The sequence below is a fragment of the Pseudochaenichthys georgianus genome, chromosome 15 (genome assembly GCF_902827115.2).
Source record: "Pseudochaenichthys georgianus chromosome 15, fPseGeo1.2, whole genome shotgun sequence".
Classification (NCBI taxonomy): domain Eukaryota; kingdom Metazoa; phylum Chordata; class Actinopteri; order Perciformes; family Channichthyidae; genus Pseudochaenichthys; species Pseudochaenichthys georgianus.
Genome location: NC_047517.1, coordinates 23,319,567 through 23,345,974, shown reverse-complemented (window position 1 = coordinate 23,345,974; position 26,408 = coordinate 23,319,567). Strand labels below are relative to the sequence as shown.

Sequence of the window (26,408 nt, the reverse complement as noted above, 5' to 3'; positions counted from 1 at the left end):
CTCGGAAAATGTAATCCTTTTCAAGAAGCACCACTGAATGTAATTCTAGACCCACTTACAGTTCACCATACAAAACCCAATAGTAACCCTTACATAACTGATTCAAGATAATTACAAGTGAACATACAAGAGAGGATCATAATCATAATTGGCTTCCTTTGACAAGTCTGTGGTTTTTGAAAGCCTGGAAAGCCACAAAAGTGACATTCTGCTCAGAGAGGGATGAATGGCTCTCTGTGTCTCTGTCAGTGGGCTGTCATCACAGAGGAGCCTGTGGGGTCAACTTACAAAGGACACAACAACTCAGGAAAACACATTAATGCTAATTTATTTTGCTACCTCAATCTCAATCAAAAACCACACTTTGGAATGTAAAGACAATTCCTTTCCTAGAAACTAGTTTCTGTAATATAACACAATAATCATCTGGAGAAACTTTAGGAAGTGATTCAGGCTCACTGTATTGGTTTACTCTCAGGGCTGTTAGAGCGTTGCTTTCAGCAACAGCAGGCAGTGGTTTTCAGCCAAAAAGCTATGAAAAACGACTGCACGGCAATAACATTAGTAAAAGGAAAGTACATTTAAATCAGTTATGACAGGATATGTTAAGTAAACATTTTAATCCAGTGGATAACCTTAGAAATGCATTATCACAAAGCAAAAAACAAGGGTGTTTTTCTTAACTCATGGCAACTTTTAAAGGTACATTTCACATTACCATAACAACATTTTACAATTATAATACAACATATAAGTTAATACACGAAAAATGTCAAAAAAACACATGTTTATGTAAATGTATCACATATGAAATACAGTTTCAGGTACTGTTTTATGTATTATATTTTAAATCATACTTTTTGAGGACGTTGATTTGACTACACATTTATTACAAATTGTGTTATTAATGTGTGAAATGTTTCCAACAAAAGATCTGCTTTTTTGTGTGAGGGATAATTAACTCAACATTTCTCAACCACACTGCATGGGGCCATCTCAGTGCACCCATTAACGCTGTCTAAACTTTATTAGCTCGAGTTTAGTTGTGCAGGCTTATCAGAAATCATGAGCTGGAGTTCATCCGTGTGTTTTTCTGACAATCTCAATGGTCTATGACGGGGCCTGTTTTGCAAGCATCCTGCAGGGTAATAATTCTCAACCCTCTTGAGCTTACCTGCTGTGGGAGGGTCATACTTAACCTCTTTAAACCTTAAAGACCTCTCAGGGAGGGGAGTCATTATGACAAATGTTTAGTGTGCACCCAGGCCTTGTGTTAACCCACAGATATTTTTTTCTTAAAATATATTCAAGATCCCAACGTCTTTATAATGATGGGCAGAAAAACAGGAAAACATGCAAGGGAGGTTTGGCACGATGTGGATTTTTCCATTTAGTCTAATGTTTTAGCCATAAAATGTTTGGGTGATAATATTTCACTCTGGGTAAGCAGGCTGTAGCTTCAACGAGGCAGAGAAACAAGCAGATACTTAATGTATGAATGTGTCTTACTGTGTGTAAATACCTGTAGGCTATGTAACTTAGAAACAAGATGGAGATTAAGCAAAACACTACTGACAAGGGATTTGATTAATCATTCACACAAAACACAAGTCAGACTTTCAGTTGCTTGTTAGATGTTCAAGGTGAAATCTGACAGCGAAGGAGGATGGGACCAAGATTAGGAGGGGACGATGAGTAGGGGTGTGTGTGTGTGTGTGTGTGTGTGTGTGTGTGTGTGTGTGTGTGTGTGTGTGTGTGTGTGTGTGTGTGTGTGTGTGTGTGTGTGTGTGTGTGTGTGTGTGTGTGTGTGTGTGTGTGTGTGTGTGTGTGTGTGTGTGTGTGTGTGTGTGTTTGTGTGTGTTTGTGTGTGTTTGAGGCTGCACATAATTTGAGTGCTATTTTTAATCAGCACACAGAGAGAAAAAAAACAGGCTTGTGTTAACCTGTGAGCCCAGCAGAGAGCAAGAGGATTTACTGAGAGCATTTGAGCTCTTTTCTACACCTTCCTCAGGACTTTAAATCACTTTCTCGCCCACAACAGCTTTCTGTTAATGACTTTCCCGCCAACTTTTTTCCCATCTCTCTACATGCTTCTGGTTGCTACATTGTAAGACTCTGAATATATTTCACCCTGATCCTTGTTGAAAATCCTCTAATGCAGCCATTATCCGCTCAACAGATTTTAAACTCACTTTTCAATATCTCCTTTAAGTCAACTCATAATTCTTCCTTTGTTTTATGGTTGTAAATTCAAAGCCCAGTTTTTTTATTAAATAATATAACTGCAAATAGGAATGGGCCGTGACTAACCGAGTTGCTGTCGTTCCTGTCATAACTTACGGCAATAACAAGGTCTGAGTTTGGGAGCAAGGAGAAAAAGGAGGGAGGACTGGGGGTTTGCTTATGAGGGGGATGGATGTAGAGATAGTGCCCAAGGGCAGTGGGAGTAGAGAGAGAGAGGTGAGGGAGTAAATCTGCTCCATGGCTTTCCCCAGCATCAGTTTTATATGTGTGCGAAGCGTGCAGTGTGTTTCCAGGGGTTTCCATGCTGTCACAAAGACCCCTGTGAGACCAGCTTATTTACCCTGCAGTAAAACCCGAGAGGGAGTATACCCTGCAGTAAAAGTGGAGAGGGGGCTCAGTGGAATTAGATTTAGTGCCGCCTCCGGCTCTCTGTTCTGTGTGTGTCGTCAGGGAAAGCTCACTCTTGTTCCGTTGTTCAACTTGAGTTATGTCGTGCTCAGAGTAAGACGTGTTGAATAACATGCAAACATGTTTCAGAATAGTTTTTAATTAAAGAGAGAGAGAGAGGTATTACATTGTTCTCAGTTATTGGTTACATAGTGGCTGGTACAGTGACAATATATTAATTTAGCATAAATAAGCAGTTGTGCAATTAAGGGTTATTATACATTTCACAATGCTATTGCATAAGCACTTGATTGACTGTACAAGATGCATTTTCACAGATGAATGCAAAATGTGCTTGTTTGTTTTTTTCAAGAATAATTACTTTCCAAGATCTGAAGGAGAAAACATATCCACAGGATCTCAAAGAGAACATGAACTTGCACATAACAGAGCGTTTCCTACCTATCGCTGGTAAACCAACCCATCAGCGCTGATGAAAGGATGCTGCATACACAGACAGAGGCTGATGGCTCTGCGTAGCCATCCTTATGGCAAAGGTACAGTACTGCATGTTTCTTACCAACATGCTCCAGTTTGGAAGATGTTTTCAGGTAAGAGGTCGACATTCAGAACTCTCCTCCTCGTGGAGAGTATTGCTTTGTTACATTCCACATTTTGATCATGTTCAAGTCATTCATCCAAACTCCAGGCTCAGACTTCTCTACTTTAAGAGTCTACATGCAATAAGAGAGCTGTGTGTGTGATAGCGGTTTAAGAAACAAAGCTTACAAGCAGTTACATCCCAAGGTTGAGGTTCAAACCAGCAGCTATAAATCAATTCGATCTGTGACTGGGAGATGCAGCTCTGTTGCTTTGTACACATATACATCTGAAGTTGCTAAATGAAAAGTGTCTAAACCTCATAATATATTTTTTTGCATTTTCTTGGCTGGATTTGTATTAAAATAGCTATGGAATACAGATAGAGGATGTTGTCACATAACAAATTACACCTGAAAGCCCAGAAACTAACTATTTAAATCTGTTTTGTACATTTTTAGAGTAAATTGAAAATTCATGAATTTATTCAAAGATTTGTTATGTTGAATAATTCTTTATCTGTATCAGGATGTGCACGTTGTGATTATGTGTAGTAAGACTTTACTGTGATAGTGTTTTGTATAAAATGGGCCCACAAACAAAGACAGATTGAGAGGCGGTGTGCAAACTTCACATTGTTTCTAAATTACAATTAAACTAAAGGGTGAGATGTAATCCTCCTCTGGTTTGGATCAACCAAACATTCACCTCAGACCTCAAACAGACTGAAAGCTGCACATTCAATCTAACCACCCCCGGGTGCTCTCAAATCCGTTTCCTGCTCTCCATCCCCGACCGCTTGTGACAAGTGGCTCGAGGTCAATGTGGAGCAAGCGGTCTGAGTCATTCCAAGGCACTTGATTCTTTACATTTCCGCAGATGATGAACTGACAAATCAATAGTGTTCTTTTGCTAATGCCCTTTTCTCCAGGGTACGAATGCACTTAATGAAATGATAACTCAATGCTTAATCAAATGCTACTCAAGGTTTCAAACAGATACTCCCTTTGGTATGATGATCTCATGTTCATTTGTGCACTTCGATGACATTACTGCCAGATACAAATTGTGAATATTCTAAGGTTTTAAATTCCATGCATTATAAGCATTAAAAATAAAAGCAATTTGCAAAAAAAAGGACATGGAGAAAAAGTAAATGAAATTCATTCACAAAGTGACGCAAAAAGATGCTAAAGACAGAAGGCAAATCACTAAGCCTGAAAAGGCAAAACAACCTCAGTGACTAAATTAAATGAATATAATCACAGCACCGAGAGAACAAAACACGTTAAAGTTGAAGTCATTGGAACTAAACATTCGGCCTCCTCAACACAAAGTATCAAAACAGGAGTACGCATATAGACTGTTACTCATACGCAGTCTGTGCTTTACAGGTGGGTGGACCGGAGGTGGAAAAATTCAAACTAATTTGTGGTCTCTGGGACTTTCCGGTTGCCATTGGTTGCTGTGAAGCTGTAAAATGCCCTGTAAAACCTCCAACCAGACTTTGTAGCAGAAGAAGTACTGGTCCTGAAATGAGAGACAAAGGGAAGGTCTCGCTTTAGAAACTGTCTTTTTTTAAAGCTTGATCTTTGAACTTTAACCTTTCTCTTGGTACTAACCTTGGTTTGAATCATCCCATGGCGCTGGAGTCTCATCTCTTTTACGACATCGCTCACGTTAATCTGAAGACAGAGACAGAGGGTTGTGAGGCATGTGTGTGTGAACTAGTCTATTGCTTTAGTTGATTTCTAATGTCTATAATAAGTTAAAACGACCAAGCTCTGTGAGGCTAAGGCTAAACGAAGTGTCATTATTAAGTAGGATGTTTGGTCATAACCAAAGGGTTTGACAAATGAAAAGATTTTTGTGACTAGACAAAAAAAGGAGGGATCAAAGTTAGTATAATTCAAGATGTGATCCAAAATTCATGACAATCCATACAATAGTAAAACAAATGACAGATTTAATGAGAAAACTCGAATGGGCACTTGGAAAAAGGTCAGAGGATACGCAAAGTTGGTAGGATCCATCCTCTTAGAACCTTGAAAGTCTGTACACAATGTTGTGGAAATCCATCTGATTGCTACTAATATTTAATTTAATTATTTTAGTCTGGACCAAAGTCATGAACTGAGCCTACCATATTGCATGTGTACAAATAAACTGTAATTAGTTAACCTAACAAAAGGGCTTTCACTCACAGGCAGGTCGTTCTCAATGAGGCTGAGGATAACGTCAGTGCAGATCAGAACTCCTGTGCGTCCGATGCCGGCGCTGCAGTGCACAGTGACCGGTCCCTTCTGGTGCACCGCCCTCATGTAGCGGATGAAACGGACCAGTTGCTCAGAGCTTTTCGGCACTCCGTGGTCAGGCCAGTGTGTGAACTTCAGGTGACGGACAAAATGTGTCTCCCCGGTCTGGAAGAACAAAAATACTTACAAAATTGTTTCCCTTCAAGCTGAATTTTATATTTAAATATAAACCATAATATTAGACAGGCATGCAGGTTTCCCTCACAAATCCTTTACCTCCGTCTCCACCATGCGGATGATCTTGATGTGGAAGTGCTCCAGGTACTGTTGGTTGTCCAGGTGAAGCTGGTACCTGCCTGTGTCCAGAGGCACGGAAAGCTTCTCTGGACAGTACTTGTGACATTTGATCCGTCCCCGTTCTACTTCCTGGGTCATCATGGCGATGACGTCAGACTTGTTTTCCCAGATCATCTGCCAGAAAGCTGGCACTGTGGTAGGCAGAGGGCCCTGACAGGAGATGTAAAAGAGCTCTTCTTCGCCAACTTTCATGCGGATGTAGCTGGCGTTGATGTAGTCCTGCTTGTCTCCAATGGCAACACGGGTTTCGTCATCTATGCAGAGAAAGAGAAAGTAAAAAAAAAATCCTGAACTGTCTGTGTGCTGTTTGTGAGCATGAATCGCTATATCAATTCATAATTCAAATACACTAATTAGACCTCCAGCAGCATCTCCCCACAAACGTAACAACAACATTAGGAATGTTTTCTTGATCTTTAACAAATCCATCCATTTCTCGGTCGCAAACAACAAACACTGCTACCTTGTTGTTTAGCCAAAAGCACACAATATAAGTCTACAGTAAATAAAGCCAAGTAAACAGCTCTGGGGTCTGGAGTTGAGTGCAACAAACCAGCACTGTGAAGAAGTGTTTTGGTGATGAGAGGGGTGATAGAACGAAGGCAGTTAGGAATATTTTCTGCGTTGGTCCACCACCTCCTGCTTGTCAGATAAAAAAAAACACAGACTGGAGACCAAATCAGCTAGTTAAAGGCTACAAGTAAATTATTAGATTGGTAAATAGTTGGTATTTCTTTCAGTTATAACAGGCTGCAAGCAACAAGGCCTTTTTTGTAAGCTATACTGTGGTATTCCTCTGGGTCTCTTTCTCCTTTTCATCCCGCTCATTCATTTAAACTCTGAACCTTTCACCTTAAAACACTAAGGGATAGGGAAGTGAACACTTCTTTATGTGTTTGGTGCATTTGAGCATGTGTTGGTTTTGCAGCTTTTTCACAGACATGCACTTTTTTTTGTCTTTGGGGGAATTTTGCCTTTCATTCTGTCCCTCTGTATTTACACCCTGAAATTCATATTAATAAAACAGCTTGTAATTTTATGTTTCACGATGCAGCTTCATTTATTAAAAATATAAATCTCAGATAATTACAAGGTTGCCAAGGAATGGCATCATCTTCATCATCACATACTTGGCTGACTCCGAGGAGATTATAAGTGCGGCTCCAGTGAATTATTTATACTTACGCGGGAAATGATTTGTTGCACAGCCAAGTGTTGTAAACAAACATCTACCCTCCCTTCATTAAAGACTGTACAATCAGCTTAAACTGAGTAGTGAAGAAAAGTGCTAACAAACAGGCTCTCCTATAAACGCAAAGCCTGCGAGTATCTAGCTTTTACAAGTTCAGCTCAACAATAAAAAACCCCAACAGGGGGACATAAAATGAAGCGCAGGGGATTGAACAAATGGAGAAAGGAAATGTGTAGGTTCTACCAGCAGAAAGTCAAAGTTAACAGAAGACATTTTTCAAACTTACAGGGTAGGATGTCTCTGTAGCGGTTCTTATCTCTGTTCTCAGGAGCTTTTCCAACCAGACAGTTGTCAGAAGGCTTCAGATGCTCCAGAGTCTGAAATGAGCAACGTTAATAAAGCGTTAAAACTCTGAATAGTGCTGCTGGATCATAGTATGGCTGGCAATACAAATAGCTTAAAACTGCAGTGTTTTGATAATCAGTGTCTATGTGTGTCTGCATATTTAGATTCAGCTAATTTTCTCAAAGTGCTGTTCACATTTTAAAGTCCTGCTTGTATAGTTCTTATGGCAAGATCCATTAGGGAAAAGGTTAAATGGCACATTAACTAGACAGCGTGTTATTATTATACCCGTAACATTTTACAACTTTGAATTACACAGATTGGTAAATACATTGTACATTAACTATATTGTCTATAACATCTTACACACCATGAACTCTTTGATCAGTTCCTGCTGGTCCAGTTGATGCTGCAGAATATGGATGAGGGATTTGACTCTGCAGCCTGAATACTGACTGGTCCTCGAGGGGCTAATGAGAGCTAAACTGGCTAGTTCGTCCTCTGAGACTATGGGTGGGCCTGAGGAAACAAAACAAGACAAAAAGAAGAAAAGAGTTGCTGATAACACAGATACAAATGTTGACTGGGACCAACATCACAGGAGTAGAGGAATATACACCTGTTTGGGGTGTGGTTTCTCCACATGTTTCGTCAAACACATCATCATCTTCCTCTTCGCTGCTCCAGCCGTCTGACTGTTTTTTCCGGATGTCTTTGCAGGACCGGTCCAAAAGTTTGGTCACAATTTGTTTCCTGGGGGAGTCAGGGGGCAGGTGTGAGACCAGACCATTTTTACTCTTCGGTAGGAGGGGATGAAATCATGCAAGGCTGAGCTTCCTTTCCCTGCGTCTCTTCCACCTAAAATACAGTATAGACAAAAGGCTAAAATATCTTTATACTTCTGCTATACTTCTTGTGGTGAGGCTACAGGGAATAGTACTATACACTTCCTAACTGTCACTCTATTTGTCTATTTCTTTTGGTATTCTTTGTTTGGGGTTCACTGCCCATAAGGAGCAGCATTTATCCCAGGGGGCTGGTTTATTTATTGCTCTCTGTTGCCTCCATGTGGTTAACACTGGAACTCTAGGAGAACAAAACAAAAGAAGCAGCAGGGGGAGGGCGAAGAAATAAGTAGACAAAAAAAGGAATGTACTACCTGTCAGAAGCTCCATGCAACATGTCAGTGACATTGAGGGGTGGGCAGCAGGCTTGATGAGAAGGGCTTTTGTTACAGCTCTCCTGATCCACAGACAATCAGCCAGAGGAGGGAACAGACAGGAGGAGCAACATGTTAGTAGCAGATGTTAGTAAAGAGGTAAGGAGGTGGCTTTTTTAAGGTTCAAATAACTTTACATCATTGTAGCTGCACTATAGTTATTGTACTTATGCATGTTACCGGTATAATTGTAATGTCATCAGTTACGATGGTCAGTCTGCGTGGTGGAGGAGGCGATGAGGCAACGAAAACACCAGCTTCATTGACCAAAGGGTCTGATGTGGCCTCTGGAACAACACACATTACTTATGAATTGCAAATCGAACGCCAATTATACAATTCAGTGAATGCATTTAAAAGACACAGCATTTGCATTAAGTCAGAAACTTGTTTTCATCCAATTTGATTAAACCAGATCAAAACATTACATTTCTATATTACACTACATGTCACTTGTCAGACGCTTTTATCCAAAGCGACTTACATACTTTTGGGCAATCCCCACAGGAGCAATTTAGGGTGAAGTGTCACAACAACATGCTGACCGCAGTGAGGTTTGAACCTGTGACCCCTGATCCAAACACCAACGCATTACCCACTACATCACACGCCTCCCTATATGATTGAATCTTAGCGCAGTGAACTAAGATTAGTAGCACCCTCTGCTCTTTTTTCTAGTACTATTATCAATCTAAAAATCCACTATAAAGGGAAAAGTAGTTGTACCAGGCGGGCGCTCCACTGGTTTTCTCAGCATGATGTCAGGAGAGGAACAGCTGCCATGGCTGGAGACAGGAGCCGGCTGCTCGGCTGAAACAGCTTCCTTAGCAGACATGCTGGGCGGTGTCTGGGACTCGCAGTAGGTCAGAGGCCTGTCTCTGCAGATTGTGAGCTGTACAGAGCCTTCAGCTTTACGCAGAATATCCACCACCTTACTGTGGCTGAGCCCGGACACAATCGCACCGTTCACCTAGAACACAAATTGTGAAGATATGTTTTTGTTTTTCCACTACAGGGTTAATAAAACAGTCAAGGTGTATGATAGGCTGTTACCTCTAAAAGGATATCTCCCACTCTCAGACGACCATCCTGCTCAGCGACTCCACCAGAGCAGTTTTCTCTCACTCTGAGCATGCTGCCATTGGTTCCCCCGATCAAAGCAAAGCCAAGGCCTCCTCCTTCTGGTTTGTTTAACTCCACCTGCATGATGCAACTCTAAAAGGAACCGGTGGAGTAAAGGAGGAGAAAGAATCAGTAACTTTCTTCTATCGTAATTTCAGAAGCATTTTCCGCAGAAAAATGCCATGCTTTTAGATGACTCAGGTGTTACACATGCCACGCACGCACGCACGCACGCACGCACGCACGCACGCACGCACACACACACACACACACACACACACACACACACACACACACACAGCAGTGACCCCCCCAGCAGAGAATGCATTCACAGATTGACAGACAGTAGACTCATGTTACAGTGTGTGTTTCAACACACACTTCAAAAAGAGCAGTAAAAGAGTGGACAAAAGTGAAAAGTTTCCACATACTGTAAAGAACAAGCTTTTAGAAAAATAAAAAAAATATGTTAACAAACTTACATCATGTTCCTGTGCAATAGATTGACATCTGTAATTTCCAGAAGATCTAGACACAGGTTCGGCTGAAAAAATAAAACAAATGTAATCAATGAATCAGCCAACAAACAACCCTATATATTATCTTAACAATAATGGATACAGGTAATACCGATCAACAATTAAAAGCTATGTAAATTATAAATATTGTAACAAAGTATTTTGGGCCCTGAGCCAACACTGGAACTTCCCCTCTGTACCAATTTCCATTCATGCGACCGTTTTCCGCCAATGAAATATCTGTCACAGACACACAGAAAAAAGCAACACACACCAACCTCCCACCTCTTCGGCCATTTTGGAAGAGAGGTGTTGATGGGTACGTCTCCTCTATGACAGGTGAACAAGGCTGGTCTTTTCAGACTGACCCTCTGCACTGTCCCTTACCACTGCATTCACCGTCACCAGGCAACTGAGCTACCTGCCCTGTAGACCACTGTCTGTATGGCTGTGTGTGTGTGTGTGTGTGTGTGTGTGTGTGTGTGTGTGGTGTGTGTGTGTGTGTGTGTGTGTGTGTGTGTGTGTGTGTGTGTGTGTGTGTGTGTGTGTGTGTGTGTGTGTGTGTGTGTGTGTGTGTGTGTGTGTGTGTGTGTGTGATGGCTGCAGTCCTGCTGTCCAATACCCCAGTGGAGGGCCTGAGGCTTGCTAATTATTAATCCTGCTGTGAGAGCCAGGATCTGTCTGTCAGCGTTCGGATCAGACACACACACACACACACACACACACACACACACACACACACACACACACACACACACACACACACACACACACACACACACACACACACACACACACACACACACACACACACACACACACACACACACACACACACACACACAGCTGCAAAGTGAACTATCTTTCAGCGCCGAGCTCCAGCTTCACACAGACAAAGGAGCAACAAGCAAAAGAGTGAAAGAGAACCAATTATTGAGATGACAGAACATGCGAGATATCGGAGGAGAACAAAACTCACCATCTTCGGAAGGAGACTCCTTCTCTGGAGAGACGGGCTCCTCGAAACGAGCTAAGACCTTCTTGTCCTTTTTCCAGTCAAACAGACCTACAGAAGAAAACCCCATATATGAACATATAGAAAGCCAGCAGCACATATTATACGAGGAAACCGCTAATTATAAAGTCTAGTAACTAACATTTCCTGAACTCACAACACTGTCTGGTAATTATTGAACCTAAATGATCATTGTTCAGTTGAGCACAGACATATCTGGTTTCTAGGCAATCCTTCAGAGCATATAACAACCAACATATCTTGTTTATGTGTTCCTGGGTTAACTCAAGCAGGTGTCCCCTTCCCATAAATCCTTCAGAAGCCCTTACCGTTCCACTTAGCCTTGGGGATCAAGGGCTGGTCTTCTCTGTAAAACACACAAACAGTAGAGTCATTCAAGGAAGTAAAAACGAACCCACTTCAGGGTCTCTCTAGCATGTTAAGGGTGCATACCTGATTATTTTAATCTTGACTTTACGAGGGGCGATCTCACAGGCTTTGACTGCGTCCTCCAGGGTCATTCCCAGGGTGCACCTGCCACAGATATAGAGGATCTTGTCATTGGGTTGGACGCTGCCCTCCTCGCTGGCTGGGGAGCCTGGCACCACCTGCAGACAGTAGATGCCCTGCCATTTGCTGCCGATGCCTCCCGTCAGCTTTATACCTGGAGAAGGCACACACACATTCAGTGCATACAATCAATTAATACTGTGTCTTTAAAATGTGTCAAATTACATACCCAGCTGTCCTGAGGGGGTCTTGTAGATAACTACATCAGGCAGGCTGTCACAGGACGGTGGGGCCACCAGGTTGGTCACAGCTCTCCCCACAGTCATGCTCAGTCTTCTCGGAGTTGACCTGAGAATTGTCATGGCAACATCATCTGCCACACTGGTTACATCGTGTCTGTTTACCTGGAAAACATATGAAAAGTTGTCATCTGTACAGCACAAATTCTGCTTTTTTGTTTTACTTGCAGAAATGTACGGATGTGTGTGTGTGTGTATTTGCGCGTACTGTGATGAGCCTGTCTCCCGCCCGGAGTCGTCCATCTGACTTTGCTGGGTTGTCCAGTATTTCCTGGATGTAGTAGCAGTTGTCCAGCTTGCTTCGAGTGATGGTGAACCCAAAGCTTCCATTCCTCGACTTGGTCAGATCCACTGACAGCTCAAACTCTTTAACAAAGCACTGACAGGCAAAACAAAAATCAATATATCTGTTTAATAGCTATACATTTTCTCCAAGACATAATATTTAACACTTGTTGTTTAAGCTTTAACTTTAACTCAACCACATATTTCTCACCATAATATGAGCTGTACAATTATTATGCAGAGAAGAGAGTGCAAGATGAATAACTATGATACAAACAAGGTGAAACATATTTGATATGGTCTTTTCTTACAGTTAATCACATTGCAACATATAGCTATTTGTCTAGCATTGATTAAGCAGACAAGTGACATGTATGATTAACATTGACTTTTTCTATACATGTGGACATATAAATAGCTTAAAATCCTGTATTAATATTAACAGTAGATGTCTTGTTTATCATGGTTATATATAGTTACTTAACAATTCAAATGTTGTATGTAGAACACATTGAGAATGTTCTGGTTGATATTAGAAATGTTTTATCCTAAATTAACACTGAGGATCTTTGTTTATTATTAGTTTGAAGCCAAACAACAAGCACATATTAATTACTGGTTCATTACGCCATGCCTAAACCTATCATTCACCAAACGTTTTGGAATCCTTTTTAAATGGTTGTCATTTAGGAAAGGTAAGCCAAGAAAACAAAACCTCCCAAACGTACCTTTCTCCGACTCTCTGCCTCCTCTTCCTCACTCTCCTCGTAATCGTAATCCTTGTATTCCCTCTCTTTCTTCTCGGGCTCTTCCCTATGCTGTGTGTGGCTCTGGGCGGGCAGCGGTGTCGGGGCAGGTGGGCTGGCACAGGGAGGCACAGAGGGGCCGACCTGCGCTGTGATGGGGGTCGAGGTTGCAGGCGGAGGCTGGGGTGGGGACACCAGAGGCCGACTGTTCTTGCCGACGGCTTTGTAGTGACTTGAAAGCAGACCCTGCTGGATCGGGTGGTGCTTGGCTTTCGGTGGCTGTGTGGTGAGAGGTGGGGATGGGTGGGCCAGGGAGAGAGTGGTCGCGGTGTCAGACGAGAGGCTGAGGGGCGAGACGGTGGTCGTGGGCAGGTTAGGAGCGAGGGTGGGATTGTGAGAGCTGAAACTAGAAGTCCTGTCGGAGGTTCGAGGGTGGAGGTCTTTGACGTTGGATGATGGAGTCTGAGTGGACACATTGGAAGGGGGGCTGCGAGGGTTTTCCATTGTGGAGCTGATGGTCAGGTACTCTTCATCTGCCATGATAGTCAGTCCATTTCCCATCAGGCAGTAGGTCACACTGCCATCAGCATCCTCTCTGACTCCACTGCAGATAAACAGACAGTAGATAGAATAACTCTAAAACAAAGTTTCTTCTCTAAAGCTGTATAAAACGTTAATCTTCTAAAATGTATCATTTGATTGTTATTATAATGACATACAGTATTTCTTGTTAGCTTTTTAAGTTGATTGCTGTGGATGGCTGTTCATTCACGTATTTCAGGCTTCACTGTGTAAAAACTGTGTTTTTTTGCTCTTGTACCCTGCTTTTTCAAATTCTAACAAAAGAAGCTGAACCTAATCAAATTTCGAAAATGTATCAGGACTTACGTTCAATAAGTTTGTCCAAAATGATTCAAATATTCTGGTAAATTGGATTATTTGGATCATCTTTCTAAGGAGTTTGATACGTTTACATACACATTTAGATTTTGCTGATGTAAAAGCAGATCCCATATCAAATCCTGTTTCAGAAATGGCTAGATGTGGCTACATCTGATACATTACCTTGCATATACATATTTCGATCCAGACTTAGGGCAGACATCCATAAGCATCACAGTTGAGCCTTTTGTCGTTGCAACCTCCACTTCTTCTTTCTCATCTCTGTCCTTGTTCTGCTTCCTTGCTTCTACTTCCTGTTGTTCCTCTGGTTTCCCAGTGGTTGGTTGCACCTCTGGTTGAGCTGGAGGAGAGCCACAGATGGGTGAGGCGGGTGGGTGAGGCGATACTGGGGAGGCAGGTGAGGCAGGTGAGACTGGTGACGGAGGTGATATAGGGGAGGTGGGAGACGGGGGTGAGCGAGGACGAGACGGAGGAGTCTGGTGTGCCTGCACTTTACCATCCAGACTCTCCTGGGTCTTTGGGAGTGCTGGAGCTGCAGGAGGATCTGGGGTTTCCTCTGCTGTGTCTGTCAGATCCTCCTCGGGGGTGGGGGCCTGCTTCTGGGCAGATATTATAGAATCATATTGAAATCTGAGGAGCTGGCTGTAGTCGTCTCCTAGTCGGATGTCCAGAGACTGAGATCGAACCTCACGGAAGTAAGCAGGACTCTACAGAGACAGGTAAGACAGTTTGTCAGTATACCGGGTCTAAATTGGGAGTTTTTTTCTTGTATATGTGTAGGTGCGGGTGAGCTCACCAGTGTGTTGTCATCCAAATCGAACAATACTCCAGGACCTGGTCGGCAGATTAGTAGATGAACTTCAGATGGAGCTCCACGTAGCAGGAACAAAACCCTCTGAAAATTTAAAAAGAAGTGTTTAGGAAGTTAAGATACATCTTTTGAGTGACTCAAGGTGTGCAATTTTTACGGTAACATGGCAAAATGCACCAGTGTTATTTCCATTGTAACTCCTTGGCAGTTCACACAATACTAAGACACAACCAGCTTGCTATTTTGGTTGGTATCAGATTAAAGGATTAGTGGACCAATGACGTGTCTGAGATCTTAAAGAGCAGGGTCAATGGTGCTGTTCTTATGCTCATTAGTGTCGGTAGTCAACACGTTATAAACCAGTCTATTCTAAAAAATGTACATCCCAAAAAACTATAACACAATAAAACAATTTGCAACAAACAATCTCTATTTATGAATATGGGTATAGATTTGTAATTCAATGGTATGAATATCTAAGGATTACAAATAATGTTAAATACCGCAAACCCTTTATCTTATTATTTTTTTTATCTTGTTCATTTACTGTATTGATTTGGCTACATCCGTCATTTTTGTCCTCTTATATCTCTATCCTTAGACCCTGATCTGATTCAATCCTCATACTCTTATTTATGAAGAATAATGAAGGACATTATAACCTGAAGAAATCTCTGTGCCTTATGCATGGACACATTTTTCAAATGTATATATATATATATATGCATATGTATATATTACAGCTGTTACTGATGTTATTACCATGCACAAGTGACCATTCATTTATTTTATTGTATTTATTTACTCTCCTTTTCTTTTTTTTGGCTATTGTTTGCATCACCCTCGCTGTTGTCACCCACCCATTGTTTGTACTGTTATTTAATACAATGCTAAATCTGAATACAAGTATATATTTAAAAAAAATAAAAAAAATAAAAATACCCCAAACCCTACCTGGTAAGAGAGGTCTTTCACAGGCTCTTTGTTGACAGACAGAATAACGTCTCCAGCTTGCAGCAGGCCGCTCTCTAGCGCTGGTTGACCCGGGAACAGACGCTTGATGCGGACCACGCTGCCCCGGTCTGGCCCCGAGTGCATATGTGAGATGTTAAAGCTAAAGCCGAGGCCAGACAAACTCTTCTTCAGCACCAGTTCATGCGTATTTTCTAGGAAAAAGAGGAGACAGAGGGGAATCTTGGAGCATTAACGTGTGTTGTGTAACCTTTAATCTGTGTTGTGGTCTGCAATTTGGTAGATCGTTTAACAAAAACAATGTTGATTAATCCCCCCTGACACGCATATGTCCCTATGAGAATTATTTATTTTTCTCCACTGCCAAATCTGAACAAGCAAGAATCCTTTTTTTTTAAACAAATGTTGCCTCACAAGGAAGGTTTTGTTGGGGTTGAGAACTGTCCCTTTAACTGATCTCAGGCAGGGAACAGGCAGCTTCAAGGTTTCAGTGCAGGCTGTCTTGAGGGACTGAGGGAGCGTCAGCCCTGGATGACTCTGACAGCAACCACAATGTAGCTGTCAGATGACTCACAGTCACCTCTGGGCCATGTGTGCAATGTGTGTGTGTGTGTGTGTGTGTGTGTGTGTGTGTGTGTGTGTGTGTGTGTGTGTGTGTGTGTGTGTGTGCCTGACACTGTCTATCTTTTCTTATTTCCCCTCCTATGTGAGCGTATGTGCCCCTTCCTCTCGCCTCACCATCAGTCACAAAGCTGTAGTCCTTGGCTCGACCACTCAAGGTCATTTCCATGGAGACATCCGTCCTGGAGGGCTGTGTATGTGATGAACTTTGGGCCAAAGGGGGGCAGGGTGAGTCAGATCTGGGCTCCAAGACTATTGTGGGCTCCCTTTCCAAAAGCAGGCTCACCACCTAGATGGAAAAAATGCACATACAAACCCTTGATATGTTCAGGAGTTACAAGTAAAGACAACAATGTACACTAGCTAATGCAAGTTTATATTCACGTTTGAATGGAGTCAATTTAAAACGCTTCTCTACAGTATTGTAGATAAGGTATAAAGGGTCCAACAAGTGCAACTAAATGATACACTGGTCTATTTCAAAACAACTCTTATAAGCGTTATCTCACTCCTCTATGGTACAGTTATTTTGTATGATTAGCTCAGAGAAGGTAACTTAAACTACTTAGTTAAGGTGAGGGAATTAATGTGTTCATATATGAAGGAAAACAACGTTTACTAAAGTTGAAAAATAGGAGCTGAAACATAGACTCTGGTACTGATACAACTGATTTTCCTACAGTAATTATCTAAATATATTTATCCAATCATATTATCAAAAGAGTTTTACATGTGTATTTATCTATATACTTATATATGTGTGTGTGTGTGTGTGTGTGTGTGTGTGTGTGTGTGTGTGTGTATATATATACCTCCCCAGTCCTCTTCAGGCACTCGACAGCTTGGGGGTGAGTCACGCCCCTCAGATTGGACCCATCAACCTCCAGCAGTCTGTCACCTGTCATATGCACAAACACAAATCTCATCATCATTAGCAACATCAAAACATAAACGGTCTGTGTGTGCGTGTGGTTTTTGGGCATGTCGACAAATCTTAAAATCATTCCTGCTCACTGAAGCATGAAGCAAGCAGACACAGCACAGTGGCCTCAGCGGCACACTCATGTCCATACAGGTTTTATAGCTTTCATCTTATAGGGCCCCAGTTCAATCCACTATCAGTATTAGTATTATAAATATTGGAGATGACGATCTCCCCCAAGTTAAAGGGTGCCATTTGGACTAAACGTAGCATATATTTCACTATGTTTACATCATTTCCTTTGATGATGATGCAAATGGATGGGAAAACATTGTGAAATAATACATTTAAAGATGACAAATTAATGACAATTATTTTCACCACTACATCCTCCACTTAATCATAAGTTGAGGGAACATCCGGCACAAAATCAAACTGGAAGCGTACTGATCACATATCGAAATGACATTTTTTAAGATTACCAATCTGAATGCGCCCGTCCTGCTCTGCAGAACCTCCAGACACCAGAGTCTTGATGTAGATGCCTCCATATCGCACATTGGTGTTTATTCCTCCCTTTTGGCAAAAGATAGATGTAATTAGTCAAACACTCAGGCCTCAAATAACCCGAGAAACATACACTGACTCAGCGTAAAGGGCTCACAGTTACTGTGCATTGCAGCTTGTTGCCTATACATATTTTTAAAGCAGGACTATTGTATTGGACTGCATTAGTTTTAGCTGGATGAACCTAGGTATAAAACAAATGCTGTACAATTAAAAAAAAAACATTGACTCACAGCAACACTGATGCCAAGACTACCGTTGCTTTTCTTCAGCTCCACTACAAAGCGCTCGCCATTTCTTAAACTTATGATAGAGGGAGACCTAGAACACACATCCTGAAGAAAAAAAAACGTTTGATTGAGAAATGGATACATTAGGAAAATATAAAGGTGGGTTTTCAGGAAACTTAACAAAGCAATTAATCAGTTTAACAATTAGCTCTGGTTGAACTATTTTATCAGCTTTGACTTCATGTTGAGATCTTAGCTTCCATGGAAACAGAGTCATTCATGTCTAACCTTGGCGTCATGTATTCGCACCACAGGAATGTGAAGCCTCCTGCTCTGTCTGGGGGTTGCCGAGTTGGACAGAGTGATGGCTTCCTCCAGTTCCTCCACAACGGGACGGAAATCTGCGCTGCACAGTGTGGTCTGTGACCCAAAGCCCCTCTCCAGCGCCAAACCCAGGGTACTGTGACTAAATGAACCCCTTCTGTCCTTTAGAGAGTCTGAGAACAAGCAGGTGGGGTAAAATACCTTAGTACACTGAATAAAGTGTCACCACTTTACTATACAAATGTTGGATAGCATGCAGTATGATGTCCTTTTTGTATGCTGTATGATGTCCTTTTTGTTTTTCTGTTGTTTTCAGTTTTTATGTCTTCATGTGGAACCTACTTGCAGCAGGTCTCCCTTGAAAAAGAGATTGATGATCTCAATGGGATTCACCTGCTTAAATAAAGGTTTGAAATGAAATGAAAGAAGAGAAATCAGAGATAGAGACGATCTTACATTTAGGCTGGGACACAATGAGCTCCACCTCGTCTGGGCAGTTCTGTAGGATGGCAGCAGCGTCAGTGAATGTCACTCCTTCCAAACTTGTCTTGTTGAGGGAGATGAGACGTCCACCTGGAAAAAATATATATCAAAATCTTTGTTATAGGTTGTTACCTGCAGCCCATTTGTCTCTTAATAACGTTTTGTTGTATGTTGTCGTACCAGCTTTTATTCGTCCATCTTTGTCCGCAGGCCCATCAGACACAACGGAAGCAATGAAGATCCCGAGGTCCAGTTTGCCTGTATTGTCCTCGCCCACTATCACAAAGCCTGAAACATGACGAGAGATAAAGTGAAGACAAAAGTCTCCTGTAGTATTTGTTTATTTTAGATGAAGTTCACAGCTTAGTCCACCTTAATAAACTCACCAAAGCCCAGTTTGGGATCTTTCTTCAGGGTCACACAGACTATCTCTCTCTCTGGTGGGGTCCTCGTTGGTGTATCAACTGCAAATCACATGTGATTATTATATTTAGGGTCAGGACAAAAGTCTAGTAAAGGGTAGGGTTGTGTACTGTAAACCGGTTCCGAATCAGAATTATACAAATGTCTCTATGCACCAGAACATACACCTTACAAAACATGATTGATTTGAAATGTTTTAAGTTCTTTTACGTTTCCCCCCTCTGCATGTGTTCACAAAAGTACATATTTACCACGTATGGAGAACGAGGCTTCAGAGTCCTGCTTCTGTAGTGACACACTGGACATCATTCTGGGAATCGGCTCTGGAGTGCTGCAACACATGTGCACATTTGCACTTATACATTTGTTTTCTTACTGTTTACTGTATGTTGTAATGTTCTTATAATGGAGAGCTACCTCCAACACTGTTGCTCCTTCATGTCCCCCAGATCTTCAGCTTCAGTGAGCTCCTTGTTCAGCTCTCTGCTCATCTCCCTCCTCATCTCCCTCTGCTGGCGCAGCCTCGCCTCCAGTTTGGCAGTCAGGTTCTCACAGGACTTGGAGAGGGAGTCTGGTTGACCAGGTGTCAAACCCACATGGTTCAACATGCCCTCTGAGCAGGAGAACTGCTTCAGGTTCAGGTTACGGTCTCTGTATACTGTCATGTACTTCATGTTTTCATCTGGAGAAACAGAGGTGTTAATTATTAGTTGTCATTTTGGCTAAAACTTTCCGACATGTAAATAAATAAATCAAATATATCCACCTGGTATGATGGTGTGGTTAAGTTGTCTTGATGTCATCTCACTATGAAACTTGTGCTGTGCTGAGCAGAGGTTCAGGAAGTACTGTGCTATTTTTGAGCTTTCTGTTATAAAACTGTGCTTTTTTCCACTGGGCCCGCCACACTCTATAATCAATTTACGCCGCTGGAAGATATAGAAAACACAAGTTACCATACATTTACAAACAAACAAAAAAGAGCCACACAAGGTAATATCTTATACAGCAAAAATATGACTGAAATAGCACTTACCCCAGTTGATATGGTGTCGGTTTCCCTCCAGAGGAAGCGTCTGGTGACGGTTCGGAGGTGGTTCTTCATCTCGTACACAATTATTCCTTTGGCACAGACTCCCAAAACCAACTCTCCCACCACTGTCCTTTTCTCTCTCCCCACACGGTGGAACATAACCCCATACTCCGGTAACTGCTGGACAATCTGAGGTGCACATATTTATTTACATGCATTAGATTTGAAGTTGTAGCCAATCATTTTAGCAATCATTTAGAATTAGAGAAGTTAAACGGTGTGATCAACGGACATTTTTTTTTAGTGGTAAGCAACTTGTGAAACATGTATGTGAGTGGATGCATTTGTTACCTTTAAGTACTCTGTTTCTGCCTCTTCAGGAAGCATCTGGGAATGACTTGCATGTAGTCGTGGCAACTCTTCCTTGACATTGGGCAGGGCCAACTTCTCTAGCATTCTCTTGGACACATAATGCTCTGGCTGGTAGTAATTCTTACCATAAAGCTAGAAAGACGCACAAAAGAAACAGATGTAACACAAACCCAAAGATGGTGCTGGTATTTAAAGCATCTTTGTGTCGTTGGTACCTCTGGCATGTAATCCCCAAACTCAGCCTGCAGAGCGAGAGCAGCCAGAAACAAGCCAGTGTCCTCATTACAGTAAAGCCTGTCCTCCAGGAGATCCTTACGCACTTGTAAGTAGTACTGGTGTCGAGTCAGTTTGTGCCTATAGAAAACAGGACAAAGGGTTAATTGAATATTTTAAACTATTCAATTCTATTTATAGATTGTATACATTTCACCAGAACTGTACTTACAAAACAAAGGACATATCATCAACAAAAAATTTGACTCGCAGAAATACCAAAAAGGACAAAATCTGCCCTTTTCTCCAACTGTCAGGTGCAATTTTGGAGATTTTTGTTTCATTATCCAAGAAAAAATATTCATCATCTGCAGAATGAAAAAGAAAAGCCTTTTTAACTTCAGTGAAACAACACATCAGGCATAAGAAATTCAAATTATATTTTATTTTAAATAAAAATCTGTTGTCAATAATTGATATGGTATCCATAACAGCCAATTGTGAGGGCACAATATCACAAGTTGGACTTATGAATTTCTGTATTGAATGTTGTTATGTACAATCAATACAGACCCACATACTACGCCATGCTTACCATCTATAAAGGCAAGACCAAAGTAGAAGTGTTCCACCAAGTTTGCATGAGCCACCACCATGTCAAACACATCTCTTCCTCTGGACTTAATGTCACAGCGCACCACCACATACTGCCCGTTAAGCAGAACTACAGTCACTTCTCTCTGAGACGAACACGAACGGCCCTTTCTGGACTGTAGTGGACACGCACAAACACACAGACACACACAGGACATACAAAAAAAACATTCTCACATAAATGTACAACAATATCATGCAGCTATGCCAACAGATGTAGTTTAGCATGCAGGAAAGGACAACATATTGTGAAAAAACAGCAGTTTACATGCAGAGTAAAGAGAAGCAGTCATTTACCACAATAGATCCTGGGAGATCGAGAACAATGTGTTGTTCATCTGGCATTCTGACGAACTCAGGACCCAAAGCCTGATAAAACAAATATATTTGATATGAAGTCTTCAAGCAGAAACACATCCAAGGGAGAACTTCTGTGCATCTTTAATGATCTGCTGCTGTTCAAATGTACTTTTTACCTCACTCGCACTTTTTTCGACAAAATATTGTATATGCTATGACACTACAAAAATCAGCTTGTTGTAAAGATCCACAACAAATGTATGTTCTACAAAAAAATGATCTTGCATTTATGCCACCGAACAACCATCTAAAAAATATTCCGGACTTACCTTCGATGTCCTCTGGCTCAGGCTGATGGAGGACTCGCTGAAGGTGATGGAAGGACTGTGCGATCTGCCTGATGTTTTGGGAGAGGAGTCGTGTTGGGGGCTCCTACCAAGCCAACTGCAGTTGCTGTCCCTGTGACGGACCCCACGAGGGAGTCTGAGGGGAGAGAGAGGGGGAGACGAAGGACAGATTGTGCAGACGAGTTGTAAAAGTCAAACTCAACAATGTCATGTCCCCTTGATGACACTACAGACAATAAAAAGGAGCACGGAAGGAGAAGCGGATGGATTTATTTGTGTTGATGTGCACACAGAGATAGTTTTGATAGTTGAAGAATTGTTTACTAAGTAATTACAGTATTAATGATGTGAATGTAAGAACGCATAGATTACATACCTTTCTAAAGAAGACTGGTACAGCGGTGTGGGAGAGCTCCTTGGTCTTTGTCTCCAAGGTCTCTGAGGTAAATTAACTGGAAAAGAGCATTTGCATTGTCAAAACAAGCAATTACGGCTGGAACACACATTCAAGTAGAATAACAAATGGTCTGTTAATCGAGGATTACATCCACAACCAGAATTAGGGGTTTTGCTAAGTGGGCACAAGACAAATTATTTAGAATGATTTTCCTTACCTGACTTTGAGTCTGAGTCCGTTGAGTATCTTCTCCCTTCAGCACTCCCTTCGCTGAAGTCTGAAAGTGGCCCTTTCTTTCCTGTCAGCACGGTAAAAGATAAAAGATGACAGCAATGTTTAATTCATGTCCGTCTCTGTGCTCCCAGGAGACAATAGGATGTTGGGACAGAAGTGAGGCTTGCACAGGGTCTCTGATTATTGGCTCTCGCAGGAGACTAATCCTGGCCTTGCTTTAGATTAAGATTGTAATCCTGTTGACCTGTACGTTGCCTTGGGTCAAAAGAGCAGTGACCCGAAACTACTTTGCGTAAAATATTTAAAAAGGTACAATTTATTCATAATTTCAAAAATGAATCAAGGAAATAGATCAGAATAGGGTTTTCCTGTACCATACCACACAATTGAATTATCATGTTCCGAGACACATTTTAAATCGGAAGGATTTTCCAACTCACTTATGTACATAGGTAAAGAAGGTATGCCTGTTTGTCAAAAGCCCTTATTCAAAAGTAATGTAGAGTGTCATGCCTATGCTCAGCAAGTTGTCTCCTCTTGTATGATGATATGATGCTTGTGTGCATTTACAGGACTTAAACATGCATGCTCACCATGAAGTCTCTCTCTGATCATCTGGCTCCTGCCACTCAAAGGGACCTGACTGTCTGGCAGAGAGCCATGGTCCATCTGGAGGAAAAGACAACACATTTACATTTTTCTGTCATTATACAAATTAGCCATTCAAATGATGCTGAAATCTTAGATAGGAACATGTAATAAAGGTATCTAGACTCACTGATTCGTGAAAAACTTCCTCCACCAGCTGTCGGATGACTGTGGGGGGTGGCGGCAGGATGTTGGTTTTGTGCTGAGACTCGCAGGCTTCCAGGATGGAGATGAGGTTCACCCTGCGGTGGGCCAGGTCCTCACACATGCTGAGCAGGAGGCTGTTCAGGTGGTCACTCAACTGGACCGGCTGAGACGCATGAGAGGAGAGAGTGATTAGAATATATGGCGTGGAATAAAGATGACAGCTGTGAATTACCCACCTGATTTTGAGGTAGGTGAAAATCAACCGACCAGTAGAGAGTCATACCCAGTGAATACACCAGCATCTGCACGACAAAAGTAATTGGTTAATGACAACACCAGTTGAACATGTTAAAATAGTTTAAATGGAATGTCTGAAAGATCTAATTATTCAAATGTGATTGAAAAAATTATCATAAACCACTGTTTGAAGATTCTAGAAATGGCTCAGTAAAGTGAAAGGCAACAATGATAGTGATGGCACAGTACGTGTTGTTTTAAATTATGCAGTGGGAGACATGTCCTGCTGCTTTCAAACATAAGTGTTTCACTATTGAAGGCTTTTATAAATGTATAGGCAGACTACCTGAAGATGTGTGTTAGATATATTTGAAATCCTTCCTTATTGTTAAAACATTCTCAAATATGACTATTAAGTGTTACTTTAGGGGTTTTCTACCCAATGTAATAAATGAATGTTTAAATTCAGAGCTGCAGTTTCTTGGCTCAGCCACTAGATGGCGGGCTCACACCTCAGCTGTCCTTCAAATCCTGACATCCTGATATTTTACCCTCAAAGGAAACCCACATAAGTATATGACAGTAGTAGTATATGATTGAAACAAACCCCTATATGAACGTATACTATTGTGTGTTTACCAAGTCTGCCATCAACTTCCATGTGAGCTATTAGGACAGAGGATGTAAGCACTGACCCTCTCTACAGCAGGTTTGGTTGAGCTGGCACGGCCCTGCAGCATCTCTGGAGCGGTGAAGGTGGAAACATCCTCTGATAGGCCACAATTCTTAAATGCTAAGGTACCAGTGGCTGACAGCAGCAAAGAGGTGGGGCTTATGATACTACACATGTTGTTCTGACCTGCAAAAAAAGTGGGAAGTCCATAATAATGCTGCTGATACACAGTAAATTCAGTTTTAAACAAGATATATTTAAATGTTAACGTCTTTTTACATTGCCATAACATTATGATATGGACATAGCATTAAGGCATCGTGTAATGAATGTGTGCACTGCGTACAATAAGAGGAGGATATCTGAAATGATTTACCCTTATAAGAGGCATCCACTAAAGACTCTGCAGTGGCCAGCAGCAGGGACCAGACCTCCTCCTCCAGCAGAGGTCCCCCTCGAGCCTCCAGTACTTCAGCTAATGTCACAAATGTGCTGCTCATCCTGCACACATTCCAATCACGAACCTGAAGATGTACCACATACATGCACACATGAAAAACACACATGTACAAAATCCATTTCTATATTGAAATATCTACAGTCTTATATGTCTTGTATATTTTGTAAAAGCATGATATACTTTGTTGTGTGTCCTCATTAGACATTTCTACTTTATCTTAACTTATCTTCATGATAGTGTTACTGTTGCTGTCAAAGCCTGTCAACAGCAATTGGCCTACAGGGACGGTTATGAGAGACAGTTCTGAGAAAAAGACCGTTCTTTGCGCTGGACTCTGATTAGATTATCTAACTCCAATAGTCTCAATGCCTCTTGCTCTCTCTTGCCCCTCCCATTTCCTAATAGGCTTTCCTCCTGACAAGAGGGCACTTCTGAATGGAGCTTTTCTTCTGGCACCAAGGCAACTATGTCACGGTGGCATGTTAGTTTGTTGTCACATACTGTGCGAATATGATGACATCTGTACATTCGAGAATGGGAAGGAACAAAAAACACCTGACCTGACAGAGAAGAGACTGTGAAAGAAATGCAGAAAAGCTTTCTTACTTAGTATTATTCATATTTTGGTAAAGCATCTATTAAGAAACATGGAAAATACATATTATTTTGACTACATTATATAAATGTAGATATGTTCTTGTATTATTAGTCAGATTTAATTGAGTAAATTCAATTAATATCCAATCACATTAGATGATGAACCAATTAAATACTTAAAGTTCAAAGCATTCTACTATTTTCTAAAAGATAGCATGTTGTAGGATATCTGTGCGGATCAAAACAACAAACCACACTTGACATGATTATGTAAGATAACAGCAAAGCTATGGATATTTCCATAAGTATCTGTCTCAAATACAAGAGACATATGAACGTTTCAAAAGTCTTATATTTGTGTTGGTGTTGGTGTGAGAGTATAAAATGAGTAAAAACTGACATGCTGTTTTCGTCCTGGTTTAACCTTCCTGCATTTTCTCAAACAACTAAGAGAACAGATTCAGATTGTTCCCAATGCATGGCAAAGGCTGTTAAACCAAACCATCATGGTTTTTATTGGACTTTTTGTATACATGTAGTTCATGTTACTTAAATGTTACAGACCAGTAATTTCATAGGACAACCAACCACAGTTTGCTGAAGGAAGCAACATGCTTTCATTGACACCGACCAACCCAATTACTTTAGGCCTGATTATCCTGCACTTAAACTGAATTTACCCTCGGCTTGTGACACCCAGTGTGTTAACTAAATACAAGGATAGTTGTACAAGATAAAATGTGTTG

General features: G+C 41.4%; 1 protein-coding gene across 1 annotated transcript in view; it reads right to left on the bottom strand.

Annotated features, from left to right (window-relative positions):
- Window positions 1-2,808: 2,808 nt before the first annotated feature.
- ptpn20 (protein tyrosine phosphatase non-receptor type 20) overlaps window positions 2,809-26,408 on the bottom strand; it is a 24,911-nt gene continuing 1,311 nt past the window's right edge. Inside the window, exons 2-47 of the mRNA XM_034100612.1 lie at window positions 24,982-25,129; window positions 24,628-24,791; window positions 23,932-23,997; window positions 23,679-23,858; window positions 23,494-23,569; window positions 22,884-22,964; window positions 22,646-22,721; window positions 22,252-22,405; window positions 21,920-21,991; window positions 21,564-21,738; window positions 21,201-21,336; window positions 20,971-21,109; window positions 20,735-20,887; window positions 20,387-20,572; window positions 20,117-20,279; window positions 19,768-20,032; window positions 19,602-19,681; window positions 19,314-19,391; window positions 19,108-19,215; window positions 18,901-19,017; window positions 18,409-18,617; window positions 18,124-18,225; window positions 17,806-17,899; window positions 17,214-17,299; window positions 16,519-16,690; window positions 15,763-15,974; window positions 14,794-14,892; window positions 14,160-14,704; window positions 13,077-13,698; window positions 12,272-12,442; window positions 11,994-12,168; window positions 11,708-11,918; window positions 11,584-11,621; window positions 11,219-11,305; window positions 10,204-10,265; window positions 9,653-9,814; window positions 9,326-9,569; window positions 8,780-8,886; window positions 8,540-8,622; window positions 8,000-8,133; window positions 7,751-7,899; window positions 7,322-7,412; window positions 5,763-6,097; window positions 5,436-5,651; window positions 4,854-4,916; window positions 2,809-4,761 (exon numbers count right to left, since the gene is read on the bottom strand). Of these exons, the coding sequence (XP_033956503.1) occupies window positions 4,651-4,761; window positions 4,854-4,916; window positions 5,436-5,651; window positions 5,763-6,097; window positions 7,322-7,412; window positions 7,751-7,899; window positions 8,000-8,133; window positions 8,540-8,622; window positions 8,780-8,886; window positions 9,326-9,569; window positions 9,653-9,814; window positions 10,204-10,265; window positions 11,219-11,305; window positions 11,584-11,621; window positions 11,708-11,918; window positions 11,994-12,168; window positions 12,272-12,442; window positions 13,077-13,698; window positions 14,160-14,704; window positions 14,794-14,892; window positions 15,763-15,974; window positions 16,519-16,690; window positions 17,214-17,299; window positions 17,806-17,899; window positions 18,124-18,225; window positions 18,409-18,617; window positions 18,901-19,017; window positions 19,108-19,215; window positions 19,314-19,391; window positions 19,602-19,681; window positions 19,768-20,032; window positions 20,117-20,279; window positions 20,387-20,572; window positions 20,735-20,887; window positions 20,971-21,109; window positions 21,201-21,336; window positions 21,564-21,738; window positions 21,920-21,991; window positions 22,252-22,405; window positions 22,646-22,721; window positions 22,884-22,964; window positions 23,494-23,569; window positions 23,679-23,858; window positions 23,932-23,997; window positions 24,628-24,791; window positions 24,982-25,105 (7,173 nt within the window). The 5' untranslated portion in view covers window positions 25,106-25,129 and the 3' untranslated portion in view covers window positions 2,809-4,650. The remainder of the gene's footprint in view (window positions 4,762-4,853; window positions 4,917-5,435; window positions 5,652-5,762; window positions 6,098-7,321; window positions 7,413-7,750; window positions 7,900-7,999; window positions 8,134-8,539; window positions 8,623-8,779; window positions 8,887-9,325; window positions 9,570-9,652; window positions 9,815-10,203; window positions 10,266-11,218; window positions 11,306-11,583; window positions 11,622-11,707; window positions 11,919-11,993; window positions 12,169-12,271; window positions 12,443-13,076; window positions 13,699-14,159; window positions 14,705-14,793; window positions 14,893-15,762; window positions 15,975-16,518; window positions 16,691-17,213; window positions 17,300-17,805; window positions 17,900-18,123; window positions 18,226-18,408; window positions 18,618-18,900; window positions 19,018-19,107; window positions 19,216-19,313; window positions 19,392-19,601; window positions 19,682-19,767; window positions 20,033-20,116; window positions 20,280-20,386; window positions 20,573-20,734; window positions 20,888-20,970; window positions 21,110-21,200; window positions 21,337-21,563; window positions 21,739-21,919; window positions 21,992-22,251; window positions 22,406-22,645; window positions 22,722-22,883; window positions 22,965-23,493; window positions 23,570-23,678; window positions 23,859-23,931; window positions 23,998-24,627; window positions 24,792-24,981; window positions 25,130-26,408) is intronic.